Source organism: Sipha flava, unplaced genomic scaffold (genome assembly GCF_003268045.1).
Source record: "Sipha flava isolate LNK unplaced genomic scaffold, YSA_version1 80_pilon_pilon, whole genome shotgun sequence".
Taxonomy (NCBI): domain Eukaryota; kingdom Metazoa; phylum Arthropoda; class Insecta; order Hemiptera; family Aphididae; genus Sipha; species Sipha flava.
Window position 1 is genome coordinate 1,110,913 of NW_020273622.1, and position 16,581 is coordinate 1,127,493.

Below are 16,581 nucleotides of genomic sequence, written 5' to 3' on the forward strand. Positions count from 1 at the left end.
ACACACACACACACACACACACACACACACACACACACACACACACACAAGAGTTATTTTTATCGATCTCGGTCGGCAATTCAAATCCGCGTTCGAATCGATCCTTTCGATTCGATCGGAAACCGTTATCGATGTATTTGATCCGTCGATAAACGAAACGCGCGCGTTAATTTGATGGACCTGTTGTATTGTTTAGCAACGTGTCTGTTTGGGTCCGGCTTGACTGCTGTTTGCTTGTACTACATCTCGTCGTCGATGGAAATCCTCGCGTTCGCTTCCGTGTTTGAAGCTCTTAGCAGCACAGGTTTCGGACTGATATTTTGCGTCGCCGTGGAACTATTTCCCGTAGAATACACGTAAATCGCAGGCGGACGAAGTTCTGTTCGACGTTCGTTATTTTATCTATTTATTTGTATTTTATAATTCATAGGGGCTTGGCTGTAGCGATAGGCTCCACGTTCGGTAAAATCGGTTCAATTGTGGGCAACGTCGTCGTCGGAATTTTCATCGACGCGTATTGTATTGTTCCGATCGTGGTATCGTGTTCATTTTTGCTATGTATGTATACAATTTTATCAGAATACAGATTGAATATTAAAATCAAGTTAAATAGTATTATGATACTGTTCCGTTACAGTTAATTATGATGCGCATAGCAATAATAAATAAAAAAAAAACTAGAAAACAAAAAATAAATATTTGAAATAGACTGCAGTGTCGTTATTTAATAATTTTAAAATATATACAATTTTATGTTTATTGATGGATTTGGTTTAATATAATTATACATTGTATTTTTAGTTTCAGGATTTCTGATTTTTACATTACCGAAAACTATAAGAAATGACAGCAAAGGAAATGAAAATTAGTTTTAATTTCTTTTAGAAATGTATTATGTTTTAAATGTTCATCGTTCTTTTCCTAATTTTGTATTAATTTTTAACAATAAGTTCTTAAAAAATAAAAAAATATACTGTATAAATTACAAATATAACATAAATACATATTACCTATTGCCATACTAATAATTTAAAATTTATCAATTATTAGAGAAATCATATACTTTTCCCATGTTATCTATATTTTATATTTATACTAAAGTTGTGTTTTAGTATATATTGGGTAGATTTTTAATAGTGAGTGATTTTTTTTTTTTTAGACATCCCCAGAAATTTACGGGGATTGGTTTTCATTTTTAAAAAATACATGATAGTTTTTGGCGAAGAAAGATGTTTATATTTGCGATATTTTTTATGAACCTTTTTATGTACATATTAAATGTAAAGTAAACATCATAGTTTATCAAACAAAGAATATAGATTGTATTTATCCACATTCACTTTTCTGTCGGTATCAAATACTGTAAGACTGTAAGGTTAGGGGTAACTGTGTAACCCATGTTCAGTCTTTTAAAAAATACTTTTGAAAAAGCATTAAAATACTAATATTAGTTGTCATATAAAAATCAATAAAAATACTTTTAAAATCTATATATATAAAAATCTCGTGTCACAGTGTTTGTGACCATACTCCTCCAAAACGGCTTAACCGATTTTAATGAAATTTTGTATATACATTTGAATAGATTTTTATCTATTTTTATACTCCTAAGTGCTACGGTTTAGTGAATCGTAGTTTAATTTAATAATTTTTGACCCGGTCGATAACTGCGCAATTGAAAATGAATCACTAAATGATAATATTAAAAAACTATTAAAAACTATTTAAAAGCTATTAATTTTATTTTTTGTGTTAAATGACGAGTTTTGCATAAATATTAAACAACAAGATCCCGCAACAGGTGCCAAAACAAACAAGAATGTTAGTTCGAAGGATTATTATGCATATCGGTTGATGATTAGATGCGATCAGGACAACGTTATTCTACGATATCGTGAGCTTTGTCAACAATTCATGGTCGAAATGCATGTAAAGATAGAGAGCGAATGATTACAATACTTGGATTCAATCAAAAAAAATTGCGTGCGAAAGATTCTCAAAACAATTGTTAGATATCGGTGATGGAAAAGTTACTACACATGAAATGGGATGCATACAATTAACGACCGATTTCTGCACAATCATTGATTTGCAAGATGCTCTCATTGACCAGATATTTTACCATGTACACAGACAATACAGAAATCATGAGTGGCTGGCAGAAAGAGTAATTTTAGCAGCAAAAAATGTAGACGTCAACCAATTGAATCTCAAGATACAACATTTGTTACCAAGAGACTTGGTGTCATATAAATCTATTGATACAGTTTGCGATGCTGCTGAAACTGTAAAGTATCCAACAGAGTTTTTAAACTCATTGGATTTATCAGGCATGCCATCGCATAATTTACAACTGAAGGTTGGATCTCCGGTTATTTTGCTTTGTAATTTGAACCCACCACGGTTGTGCAACGACACGCGATTAGTCATTAAAAAATTAATAAAAAATGTTATCGAAACAATCATTTTAAATGGCAAATTCTGAGGTGAAAATATATTATTACTGCGAATCCCTATTATACCCACAGATGTGTCAATACAATTTAAACGCCTTCAATTTCCAATTAGATTGACATTTGCAATGACTATCAATAAGTCTCAAGGCCAAACGATGTCAGTCTGTGGCTTAGATTTGAGCACATCGTGTTTTTCACACGGATAATTATATGTGGCGTACTGTCGAACCATCGTTTGTTTGTGTTGGCGAAAGATGGGATGACAAAAAATATTGTAGACTCTGTTGCATTAAGGGATTGATATTGTTTTTTACTAATATTGTCGTAATTAGCAATATATATAATTTTACAGGATTTAGGAAATTTAATAAGCTATTAAAAAAAAATAAATATTTGGATTGGATTGGAGGTAAAAATAATCGAATGAGCGGAAAAACTCTGTGTTAAAGTAGGATATTTCAAAGAATTTATACTAATTTTAACTCATCGTAATTTTTTACCCATTTACTAACCGTTTTATGCGTGATCTTCGATCAGAACATATTTCTTACTTTAATCGAAAAATAAAATAAAACAAATTTTCTTTTGTCAAAACACGATTGATGCAATGTTTCTTCTTTCGGAAATCATTTATAATAAATATATATATATATTCATATTGAAAGCAAGTATCTCAAAGACGGATATACTCATAGGCGTGCGCAGACTTTGTCCGCAGGGGGGGGCCTTTAAAAAAGTAAACCAAAGATTCTTGTACTAAAGACTACTAGTATAATTAAATATTTTAAATTTTATAAATTATTTATTTAATTCGATATGCAAATATAAAAATAAATACTATTTAAACTTACACAATTTATATCTAAGAAATCCTTATTTACATATTATTATACTATTTACAACTCCATCCTTTTGTTCACGGGAGTAAGGTTTTTGAATGTATCAATTACATCTTCAATTTTTATATTATATGCAAGTTCTGATTAGTCTGATTAATAACCAATAACTTTATTACATTTATTCACAGATATCAATTCTATACTATAAGATTAAAACGGGCTTCACTTTATTCATGTAAAATGTAAAAATGTTCGCTATCTTGTATAGTATAGTTATACATTTATTAAAGAAAAAGCCAGAGTCCGCAGGGGGGGGGGGGCGCGGCCCACCCGGCCACCACCGTGCGCACGCCTATGGATGTACGGAACGCTTTGAACCGGCGAACGATGCGCGCGTTCACGTGAGTGTGGTGTTAACGCGCACAGAGCAACCAATCCATCCCCGAAGCCGGTAGTCGTCTTTCGTTCGACCGACAGAGCGCCGCATATGCGCGTGAACCGTTACTCAACACAGCTCACTTTTCGGGAAATAAGCCAAAAATATCATGACACCGGTGTAATCAATAGATCACCTAAAATACCGCTTCAACATTGATTAAATATACATAGATAGCCCATACAATGATCATTTATGGAAGCTTCCAATAACCGACCGGGGGAGCTAGAAATCTAGTAGTATGGGAGCTAGACATCAGAGTGCGCTATTTTTGTGGTTCAGTGGTCATATTATACGGCTTATTATACGGTTCCGATTTCGAATCCTGCAAAGTACAACAGATTTTTTTTTCTTTTATTTATCTTTACAATACGACTATTGACTAAGTATATCTTAAGAATTTATTCATATTGAAATAAATTAAACATGGCTGAGAATTTTTTAATTAATATATGATCATTTTAGCTGTTACTTATAACAACATTACTAGACAATTTTCGAAAAAAGGTTAAATGTTGTATAACGACATAATTCAAAATTGCAAAAATGTAAATTTAACGCAATGAGTGAATTAAGCATGATAATATAAGCGTACAATTTATAAATATAGTGTATAAAATATGAACAAGGTGTTATTCATGATATATCTTAAAATAGATATTTAATATTGCCATTGGTTAATTCATATTTAGTCTATTAAAACGATGATATTACTATTTATGAATATTATGTGCTGTATATGTGTTATAAATGGGTATTAACTCGTTATCACAGTATATAATTAGTTTTCAAATATACTATTTATTTTTGACAAAACAAACATTTAAAACGTTTTATTTTGTAATACTGATAAATACGTATCTGTACTTCTATAGTGACATGTCATTGTGGTTCATGAATATTACTATCTTGTTTCTGCACAGTAGAAAATACTTTAACATTTTTTATTTAATTAATTTAAGCGTTTTGGTGGTGTGCGTCTATAATAATTATATAAATGTCTCGAAAAAGTGGACACAAGTGTTTATATTTTAATTGTGGTAATAGTGGACGAACCGTAAATAATCTTAAGCTTTATCGATTTCCAAAAAACCCAAAACTTCAACAACAATGAGTTATAAATTCAGGTAAAATATATTTTAAATTATAAGTTATAAAAAAAATATTGTTAGATACCTACTCAAAACGTTTTTTAAATATTATTTTTTTAAAAGTAATTTCAAAAATACATTCTGGGCATTTAAGTTTATTAAATAATAATAAATTAAAATATTATTTTTATAATTTTACAATATTTCAAACTACTCTAAAAATTAAATAAAACACTTTTTTAGGCAATGTCGACCTCATTCATTTAGAAACTAATGATTTGTATAAAAAACATATATGCATGAATCATTTTCAAGATTTTGATTTCAACAATGACACTAAAAAATATTTAAGAAAATCAGCCATTCCAATACCATATCAAGAAAATGCTTTTTTCTACGTTCGCACTCCAATAAAAACGTATTCATCTAAAATTTTAAAGCATAACTCACCTTCAATGTCAACTTCAAAGTAATACTCTCCCACAAAATCGATTTATATTCCAACACCGACTATTTAATCAATGACTTCAACGAATAACATATTCTTTAAAATAATAGTCGAAAAGTGTGTGAAGAGCATTGATGATAAATGATAAGATTTAGTTATTATTTTTCATATTTTTATTGAGATTATTTTCGGCATTCAATCTCAATTTTCACGTTATTGGTTTAATTGATGCTTGTGAAGTACAATCGATCGTAAATTATATTTATGTTCAACTTATTTGGGTTCTTTTTACATTTTATCGAGTAAACTTCGGTACGTCTCTTTTGTATATTTTATAATGTATTACATAGATAGTTAGTCATTCCCAGGACTGAATCAAAGAGGGAGGGAGCTTGGGGGGCTATAGCCTCGGGCTACAAGCTACCAATAATTGGTTTGTTTTCATACAAAATGACATCAAATAAATAAAATGATATTATAATTTTCTAAAATATACAAATAAACTAAACTTGTTATAATTAATATTTATTACAAGTAACTAAATCTGAAGAAAAAAAAAATGGAAATTTTTTTGTAAAAGGGCCTCACTAAAAGTAATAACCCCCTCATATTATGACCATAATCCGGCCCTGGTTATTCCCCATCGAAATACGTAGAAAATACGACATTTTTTCAAGACAAGACTCAGAATCGGACTTACGATTATCTCATACAGCCAAGAAAGAACGTCCGTTCGGAGCCGTAACGATCTGCTACACACTAATAGTTTAATATTTTGTAGTGCCGTTATCCCATCTAACCGTTGTCCACACCGATGCGATCCGTTAAAATAGCGGGACTTCTATACTCTAGGTCCCACACTCCCCTCTTATGGGGCCTTGATTCTAAATACTACTGATAGTTATATATATGACTCAAATTATATGTGTGGCTAACACCTTTATTATGCTTAAATAAATTATATGTGCAGCTAACACCTTTATTATGCTTAAATCATGAATATTTTTTGTTCTTTGGTTTTTGAAAATTTAAATGTAATAAAATACCATTTTTATAAATACATCCATAGATTTTTTGTAACCATTATGGATTATTTTGAGTCGATGTTACTAAATTGGTTTTCAGTTATTGATTGCATTATTAATTTAACACATTTTATGCAAAGATTATATTTACCTTATATTTGTAAATATTTAATTGGACACATATTATACATCGGTACTTTTATTGAAATTTTCATGTCCAGGAAATGTCTTGAAATTATCGAAAATTTGTTATATTGTCGAAATTGCAGGAAGACTGCGAGATCCTGTTGTAAGATTTGAAATCGAGGTTCTTAAGAACTCTTACTTCTATTATAACTCAGCTGTTGTGGATATCATTGAGTATTTATCAAACGATGGTACACGGATGGGCTCGCTAGTCTTTTTATTACGTCATATATTATCCAGACGGAGTTCGTGGTACATTTTAAGCGCTATTTATGTTATACATTGTTGATGCTGTAAAGCTCTAAGAAAAATATAGCGCGATTCTCCGTTTTCATATACATGTAGATATAATACCTGTGTGAATAATGGATGGAACAATGTGCAGAGTCTTTCGAGTTTGGCATTACTGTTGTCGATCCTCCGACGTCCGAAGACGTTCGATTTTTTTGTCGTAAAATAGAACGTTATGCGTGTACACTCAGTAACTTGATGCGTATTTACGATTGCAATAATATATTTAGACACCAGTTTTTATTAATCGTGAAACGTTCTGAGCGATCAAACATTTGCGCACAATAATTGTAAGTTATAATCCGACCGGAATGTGCTGCAGTTCTACACACGCGTCGTGTCAGTCATTCAAATTCTATTTCTCGCACGTTTACTCAGGGAATACGATGGATCGCGATGGCCACCTTTTATTCGGAGAACTAATAAATTAATGCGACCGACGATGTGCAGACTCTCTGAAAAATATTAAAACGGCCGTACCGCACCTCTGACTTTATTGTACTTAGGTAGTTCAGATTCAGCATATAGATACAATACAGATACAAGCATATAGAAATGAATAACACACACTCGCGTGACCAATTTAGACGTGTTAACAGTTTACGATTGTGTTTAATGACAATTGATTGTTATTAATGCTAATGATTGTGGTTATACGTTTTCATTAATAGAATATTGGTCGATATTAAGAATAGTTATAATGAATTTGTACCGATCATTTTGTTGTCAACCGATGTCCGAACACTCAATGAAATAATTTCAACAGCGCACGCTGTTCCGATAGTGGATTTATTTTAAGTTTATTATAATTCTTGTATTTTTTATATTATTATTACTATCATTATTAGTGTTATTATTATTTTTAATTCTTACGATGGAAAACAATAAAGAAGAAGGTACATACGTTTTTATAGAAAACCAATTTTCAATTTTACTGTAATCTGAGAAACGTTGGTACTGGTGCATAAAAAAAATATTCTTTTTCATTTTAGAAGCTGAGTGTCATGTAATTCAATCCGTAGATCTGGACAGCGCAATCGAAATGGTCGGTAAGTTGTTACTTGAAGCTAAAGTTTCTGTACGCGTTCACCCTTTTGGTGTTTTGTACAGCCATACATTGTGACTAATTAGATACAATAAATATATAAGTTTTATATTAATAACACTAAGTTACCATGAGTAAAGCGTATTGTTCAGTTTTACTACAGTTAAATTTCAGGAAATAAAATTACATTTTACCGATTTGATATTATGTTGATATATACTTCGTAGGACTAAATATGTAAAAGATTATAATATATTGAATATTTTTACACATTAATTGTCGATATCGCGATTAAATTATGGAAACCGTGTACTAAAATATGTGTTAATTTCTTATTTTACGTTTTATAATATGAAAAAACCCGACAGTTGAAAGCAACGTATTATGTTAAACTGCAAGTGCATTATGATCTATTATAATAATCGGCGTTTATTAGTTGGGTCTCGAAGACCCTTATTTAGTCTAGTTAAGTTCCAGTGTTTTTCAGGTAGGTATTTTTTCAGGTAGTACACTAGTTGGGTCCCACGACTTTACAAGTACTACTCTAGTTAGATCCATACAAAAAAAAATGTCACTTCTCATTTATATAGACCTAGGACTGTCAGTTACCTATAAATTAGAACACAGGTATGATTTTTTTATTTTAAAGTTTTCAATATATGTTATATATTAATTGAAAATTAGAATACTGATATATGGTAAATAAATTAATTAAATGATTAAAAAATGTAACAAACTCAAATCTATTAATTTTTTAGTTATCAAGTGTTTCAATACTTGAAAGTTACAGGTTTTATTGTTGTAGTGGTCGGACCGAACTAGTATGTTATGATTTTTATAGTCGGACCGAACTCGTATGTTATTGTTTTTATAATCGGATCCAATTAGTTGTTTATCTTTATCATAAATATTATTTGGGACCTAACTCGGATACGCCCATAATAATATCTTTCATTATTTATCTTCAAGTCGATATAATACTTCAGAATTAAAATACCTGGTTGAATATCATAAAAACCAACACTTGCTATTTGGGTAATACTTATTAGAAACTATAATTAAATTGTAATATTCACACGTGGACATATATTTCTTAACACTATAGCAATGAACTTAACACTATTTGTATGTAATCAGGTATCGGTAAGATTCATTACTACATATTGTTCATTTGTGGATCACTTTTCACGGCGGTCGCTATTAGTGTAACGTCAGTGTCTTTCATCTTACCATCAGCCCAATGCGATTTTCAAATGACTTCTGTTCACAAAGGTCTGCTAAATGGAGCTACGATGATCGGTACGTTAAATCATTTTTTATACGACTATTGCAGTAAATCATTCCATAGTTGGCTCATTACAGGAATGTTTAGCGGATCGTTTATTTGGGGCTACATATCGGATTCTAGAGGCAGAAGATACGCACTGATTTTCAGCATGCTAATAGATGGTTCCTTTAATCTCTTATCAAGCGTATCTCAGATTTATCCAGTGTTAATAATTTGCAGGCTCATGAGTGGATTCGGGTAAAGGAAAAAAATAATCTTATGCGTAGAACTCAAATAATATAATTATTATTAACCACGTTGTTCTGTTATTTGATCATTATGAAACTCAACTTTATAGTTATGATGACTTAATTGTTGACACAAATCAAATGTGCACATTTATGTTTTTTTGGTTATTTACAGCGTGTCCGGTGCTACGGTACTGTACTCGTACCTCGGCGAGTTTGTGAACACCAAGTATCGAGAGAAATTCTTATGCTGGATGGAAATGTTCTGGACCATTGGGATAATAATACTACCATGTAAGTTTTAATATTTATGTAATTATATCTTATATCATATGAATTTATTAAAAGTTGCACTTAATATTTTCTATAATAATATTCCCTTTTTGGGATCTATCCCATATATGGTAGTGTACTGAATGTCTAGCTATTGTCAACACATACTTCGATTGCGAGAACTTATAATGGGTCCAAAACGTTAAACTGATGATATTCTTATATAATGGAAAAAAAAATACTTTTTTAATTATAGTTAAAAAAAAGTTATTATATTTTTAAATTTTTTTTCTTTTATATCCATCTATATAGTTGTTTATACACACAAATTAAGAAGGCTGAGAAAATAAAATTAACAGCTGTAGTGAATATAAATGATGTAATGATTGAATTAATTAAAATAATTTATCAAATTTCATCATTGGATTTCAATATAGTTTATTTTTTTGGCATGATCAGCAGGATAAATTGTGAGTGGCTTCGCCCCTCTCCTTGCTGCCCCTTTCTGTTTTCAAAAATTAAATTTTAAATCAAACTTATTATTAAATATCATACATACCACAATAAACTATGATTAATGATACATAATTTTAAATAAATGGAAAAGATAACAAAAGGCCAACAATATAGTTTATTTGTTTTTGTACAACCTGAAACCACTTAAAAGTATTGTAATACTCATAGTTAAATGTTTGAATATAATTTTTGACTTAGTTGTTAAACAAGGTAGTTTTGGGGTTGGTTTTACTAATTACATGATAATGTTTTTTTTATTTTATTGAAATTAAAAGAACAAACAGTCCTTGATAATAATTTTTAACTGTACAATCGCACACCATATAGTTTTACAAAATTAATTTTATGAATTTAAATATTGAAAAATCATAATAATTGAATATAAATATAAATTATCAATTATAAATAAATATAAATTATCTCAATCATTTAAATTATATATACTTAAGCATAATGTAACTATTTTATGGCAATTGTAATTCAACAGTTAAATACAATTTAATATATTTTCAGGTTTAGCGTGGTTAGTCATGCCACAAACATTTAGAATCGAGTATGGATTCTTTTTATTCAGATCATGGAATTTATTTACAATTATTAGTGCTCTTCCCAGCTTAATATTGGCGTTTTTATTGATGAAGCTGCCAGAAAGTCCAAAATTTTTACTCGCCAAGGGTAAATACAACGAGACCATTGAATGCTTGAAATTTGTTCATAGATGGAATAATAACACTGATGTCAAATTCCCTGTGAGTTCAATTAAACCAAGTTTGTGTCAAATAAATGCCTTATACATATGTTCGTACACACAAAACTCGTTTATATTTTGATTCGATCGGTTACTTTAGGTGACATCTATCGTGGCACCAGATTACGTTCAAGAATTGAATAAAGGATTCTTGGTTGGACTCTACGAGAGTACCATCGGGCTGTTCACTTCAAAATTTAAATATGTAGCCATAATTACGTGCATCATTCAATTTTGTTCCACCACCAGGTAACAGCGGATTGAACGGACGTCAAACGTTCATAACTGATAACAAAACAGCTTTCGATGCCTGTATAACCGATGAACAATATCATATTGTATACTAAACTTGTCCCGCACTTTTTTCTTTTTTTTTTTTTTTGGGCCCCAGTTACTACATGTTGATGTTGTGGTTTCCGGAGCTGATGAACAGATTTTTATGGTACGAAACGTTGTACACGGGTTTTCCGAATATGACAACAATGTGTGATATCGTATCCCTGTATAAAGTCGAACCTGACGATATTGACGGCAAGTGCAACGATGACATCGACGAATCCGTATACATGAACATCGTCATCATCGGCTTCGCCTGCATACCTACTAGTCTTATCGTACCACTGTTCGTCAACAAACTTGGAATTAGATTTTTCTTAGGTTCGGAAACTTGAAAAGATTTTTTCTTATTGATCGTTGGTATTAAAATATGATATTCTACGTATTTAATAATCAAAATTAACCTGCGTGGCTAATATAATTAATTATGTTCAGTTACTCTCTATAGGTATATCTATGTATTTTTATTATTATTTTCATATAATTTAAGCTATTTTTGCATAACACCATATTTTTAAGCTAACTCAATAAGTTCTCATACGATAATAATATATTTTCAAGTCAAATAATTAGACATATTAATAAATATTAAATCGTTGTTATAATGTTAAAATGATTGAGTATGGTATTTAATTAATATATATATATATATATATATATATATATATATTTATAGGTAGCTAGCGAAATAAATATTAAATATCAATGATCACATTATGAATTACATTTTATTGAACGATTATATAGCACAGTTAACATGTAATGTTTAATTGTATTCACGTTTATCTCAAAAATTACAATTTTTTCGGTTACATATACAAGTTGTTCCTATAATGGCTGAGAAAACTAGTATACGCGTACTCTTTGGAGTGACCAAAGAAAAATATCTTTAAATTATTTTTTTATCTTCAAACTCTGGGTTTTATATAATTATGTATCTATAGAACATTATTTCGAATATAAAATTAATACTTGTGAGATATTTCTTGCGAATTTCTCACGTGAAACGATATGTGACATACATTTTGGGCTTTTCGCGCATTTTTCACGGCTGAGTCGCCAGGATCAATAAATGTGATTTGTATGAGAACTCTGGAAGATTAATGAAGATGAAATATATTGGTTGATATTTCACTTATCTGATTAATTAATACGGTTTTTATTGTAAAATAATCATAATTAAACAAAATGTATTTGAAATTCAATAAAAACCGTGTTTGTTAATCAGATATGTGAAATAATGATCAATAAATTTCATCATATTTCATCTTGCAGAATTCTCACACAAATGGATATGTCACACCACATCTTTTGATCCTGGCGACTCGAGCTAGAAAAATGCACAACAAGCCCAAAATCGACGTCACATATTGTTTCACGTGAGAAATTTGTAAGAAATGTCTTACAAGTATTAATTTTTAGATTTTAAACAATGTTATAAAAATAATTAAAAAAAAACCAGGGTTTTAAGGCAGAAAGAAAATTTCAAAATATTCTTCATTTGGGCACTCTAGAGAGTACGCTTTTACAAGTTTCCTTGGCCATTTCAGGAACACTCTGTATAACAGAAGATTCGAGTACAGCTGACTATTTAATTAATGTCATTAGATTTTTTACTGTCACAGTTCAGACGTTATAACTTTAAATTAAGTCTTATCTCAATTTTAAATATACATTATATTTTATCCTACATATTATGTAAAAATATTGCTCGAGATTCGCTAACAATATTTTTACAAATGACCTACTTTTACTTAGATTTACGATTATTGTTTATAACATTTTAAATTTATCATTCATTTGATATAGGAGTTTGTTTTTTTGGATCTGGAGTATCAGCTGCTTGTTTGTATGTAATTACGTCTTCACATTCGAATCTCATGTTATCAGCCGTGTTTGAATCTCTATCCAGCGCGGGGATTAGTTTAATGTATTGTATCGCTGTGGAACTATTTCCAACAGAATACAGGTAAAATTCTATAGAAAACATAACCGTTGAATTAATTGGTAATATATGTTGTCATTGTTTAGGGGAATGGCCGTATCGATAGGTTCGACGTTTGGTAAAATAGGCGCACTTTTAGGGAATGTAGTTGTTGGAGTGTTCATCGATGAATATTGTACAGTTCCAATTGTGGTAGCGTGTTCGTTTTTGATAAGTTAGTATGATATTCAATTAACATAATATGGTTTAATCGTTAAATCTTATATTTTAGTTATGTAATCCAAAAGTCTCAAAATTTTTCATATTCCATCATACATTTTAACTTTACGAAAGTATTCAGTTATATTACTATCAATTTAACAATCTAATGACCTAATGTCTGCTTAAATTTTAATTATAATAGTAAAAGCAAATTATGAAAGGCGTATTGTATTTCACAGGATGCCAAAAATTAGATCTTTCCCATTCGGTTTCGGTATAAAGATAACTTAAATATAGTACTGTATATGCAAACGAATAACCGGTATACTGAGAACATCTTCATAGTTCACGTTATTCAAAGTTATAATCTAACCTAACCGAGAACTATTGTCGTGAATATCACGTTAACATTAACTATTCCAATGGTTAAATCAGTTATTAGTTGTAGATGTTTTAATTTGAAAATTAAAATATTAAAAGTTCAAACGTTCATTAGAATACTGCAATATTGCACAGCATTTACATCACCGTTGAACTTTCTTGCGGGGTTCGACGTACGTAATAATGTTCACTGCAGTAAAAAATTGTTAAATCTCAGTTTTCAGTTCATTCTCTAGTTAAAATTTATAAAAAATATTATATCTTTGTTTTATAAAAATTCACAATAGTAATTTGGGGTTCTATTAATATGAATTTCTACATAATAATAACTTACGTAAACTTAGAATTGACGGATATTAATGACGTATCAAGATTAGAGGTCGCATACCAAACAATCATTTTTTTTAATATTAATACTTTAATTAACTTTAATATTGAACTACTGAAAAACTGATAGAGATACACTTTTGTACTATATGTTAGATGGAATTTATTTGAAGGTATTACAAGTAAAATTAGATAATAGTTTTATCGCGAGCAAAGTATGAAATGGCTTAATATTTTTGTTCCAAATAGTAATAAACTATTGCATTTAATGAGGAGAAATTAGTTACATAAAAGTTCTTGAATAACTATTTTCTAACTAGTTACATACATAATAAATATTCACTATTTTAGTTTAGTACCTAATTTTTATTTAAAAATTACTCAAATAAGACTTAACTATGCTTATTCAACTTCACTAAATTCACATAATTTACATTACTAAATTGCATGTGATACATTATATTCCTATATTCAATTTGTGGGTCGATTGAACTAAATATTTATTGGTTGTTTAGTTTCAGGGTTGTTAGTATATACGTTGCCTAAGACTGGGATTACTTCCACCAAATGAAAATAAGACATCTGATTCACTAGACATAATTTATAATATATAATTGGTAAATATTTTATTCAAATGTTAATTTTTTTCTATTATTTTTAATTTTTACAATACCTAGGTTATTATTGTTATTGTCTTGTTTAAGACATTAAAACCCTGTTCCTTAGTTTAATTATATATAATTTGGATGAATTGGTAAGATCATTTTCATCCATATGTTAGGTTAGGTTAGCATTATGATTATTTATTTGTGGAACTAGATTAATAGTATATAATTAATTGAAATTGCTTCTACTGTTCTGCTTCTAGTAACTGCTTACATGTGTACATATTATTTAAACTAATAACTATGAATTAAGTAAATTTAAATGGTTGTTAAAAATAATTATTTGTATTTGTAATTTATTTCTAGTAAAAAAGTAATCATTCAAGTGATTGTGTTATAATTATTCATTTTAAACTCTATTTGTTTAAGTATCGATTGAATGGATTTTAATTATGTTATATAATGTTTAATTTAAATTAATGTATCATGAAATAAAATATTTTACATGCTTGTATGAAAATTATAAAATATGTTATACGTTTTATTAGCAAATATAAAAAAACAATCAGAAAAAGTTAAGTATTAATGTTAGTGACAAAGGTTTTCTGACATGTGTTAAACGTTAATAAAAATAAGTTGCCAAACTATAACTTTTAACTTGTATAAGCTACACAATTTTTTATTATTAACTTCATAATTTTCAATTCATAGAACTTTAAAATTAAAATATTTGTTTTACCAAAAATTCTAGTTTTTTAAATAAATATAAACGCATGCTGGAAAATATTTGTTGGAACTTTGAATTTGCAATTTGATCAAAAGTTATTTTCGAACGCTTTATAGTGATTGAACTGCTATATTTGCCCTAATCCTGATTTTTTTGATTTATAGTTGCTGATAAAATTGAACAGAGGAGTTGACATTATTAAGTGTAAAATACCTTATTTTTTATAAAATATTTTATTTTATTTCAAATTTTTTTAATTTCATGTACTTTATAAAATATCTTATAAAGTACATGAAGTGAACGACCATATTGAGTAAAAATTACGCTGTTCAATTAGAGTGACCAATTCTTGAAAAAGAAATGATTTCGTGAAATATTTTCGTATTTCACGAAGTGTGAACGTTGGGAAATCTATAAGCTTTGATAAATTGATTAGCAGGTTCAGAATAAGTAGGCTTTACTATATACTCGATTGGATAACCAAAAACGATTAACGCAGCTGAACCACATTAAATTATATTTTCAATTTTATTTTACTTACAAATTTACAGAACAGCGTGATAACATTGGATATGTCCATCGAATATGTATGTATAATTGTAAAAGTAAGTGTAATATTTCATTTTGATTGCTAAAGTATTCTTCTACTTTCATGACGTTCATATCTCGATCTTCTACAGAGGCGGATTTAATTTTTGTTACGGCTATAGATACTATACATTTGTCGACCCAATTATTAAATATAATAGTACCTTTATTCATTGATTTTTTTAAACAACTTTGTTTTCGCTTTTAATTATTTAGCCTATTTTGGAAAAATTTCAATAGATGTCAAACAAAAAATAATGGAAACGTACAGTGATAATTCTAATTTTCGTGAGCCACTATTATTAAAACGATTGTTTGGACAGTTAAATAAACATTTCATCATTTTTAATAAATATAAAATAAGGAAATTTATATATATATATTTTTTTTATATGAATGATGTATTTAAATAAGATACTACAAAATTTTCCGCTCCCTAAATTTTGCCGGTACAGGCAGCTACCTCTTTGTCTACTTGGAACTACACCTCTGATCATCCAAAAGACCACAACTGCTTTGAAATTTGCTAGGCGCAAGTAATTTTTATCACAAATGGTTCCTATTATAGAGCATTGTTGTGGGTGGCCTATTGTTTGTGTTTT

General features: G+C 29.2%; 3 protein-coding genes across 8 annotated transcripts in view; 2 read left to right on the forward strand and 1 right to left on the reverse strand.

The window, feature by feature from the left end:
• LOC112693068 (synaptic vesicle glycoprotein 2C-like) overlaps positions 1–924 on the forward strand; it is a 12,877-nt gene extending 11,953 nt beyond the window's left edge. For 2 of the 3 annotated variants that reach the window (XM_025567962.1, XM_025567963.1), the window contains exons 9-11: positions 213–356; positions 431–558; positions 802–924. In XM_025567962.1, coding sequence (XP_025423747.1) covers positions 213–356; positions 431–558; positions 802–869 — 340 coding nt within the window. In that variant the 3' untranslated portion in view covers positions 870–924. Of the gene's footprint in view, positions 1–212; positions 357–430; positions 559–801 lie in introns of those variants that run through there. The other variant, XR_003149450.1, reaches the window with a different exon arrangement.
• The window catches only part of LOC112693067 (proton-associated sugar transporter A), a 57,737-nt gene that overhangs the window by 35,476 nt on the left and 5,680 nt on the right, over positions 1–16,581 (reverse strand). The gene's annotated exons all lie outside the window — the stretch shown is intronic.
• LOC112693070 (synaptic vesicle glycoprotein 2C-like) lies at positions 4,637–14,989 on the forward strand. 4 transcript variants are annotated; one of them, XM_025567969.1, is made up of 11 exons: positions 4,637–4,858; positions 7,765–7,821; positions 8,955–9,116; positions 9,180–9,342; positions 9,508–9,626; positions 10,635–10,870; positions 10,970–11,118; positions 11,261–11,526; positions 13,015–13,174; positions 13,237–13,364; positions 14,575–14,986. In XM_025567969.1, the coding sequence occupies exons 2-11, from the start codon at positions 7,815–7,817 to the stop codon at positions 14,628–14,630; spliced, it is 1,446 nt and encodes a 481-aa protein (XP_025423754.1). In that variant the 5' UTR covers positions 4,637–4,858; positions 7,765–7,814; the 3' UTR covers positions 14,631–14,986. The 4 variants fall into 4 exon arrangements, with proteins under 4 accessions (XP_025423754.1, XP_025423753.1, XP_025423752.1 ...); XM_025567968.1 differs by lacking the exon at positions 4,637–4,858 and adding an exon at positions 7,479–7,668 and having other exon boundaries at positions 7,768–7,821; positions 14,575–14,989; XM_025567967.1 differs by lacking the exon at positions 4,637–4,858 and adding an exon at positions 7,479–7,668 and having other exon boundaries at positions 14,575–14,988.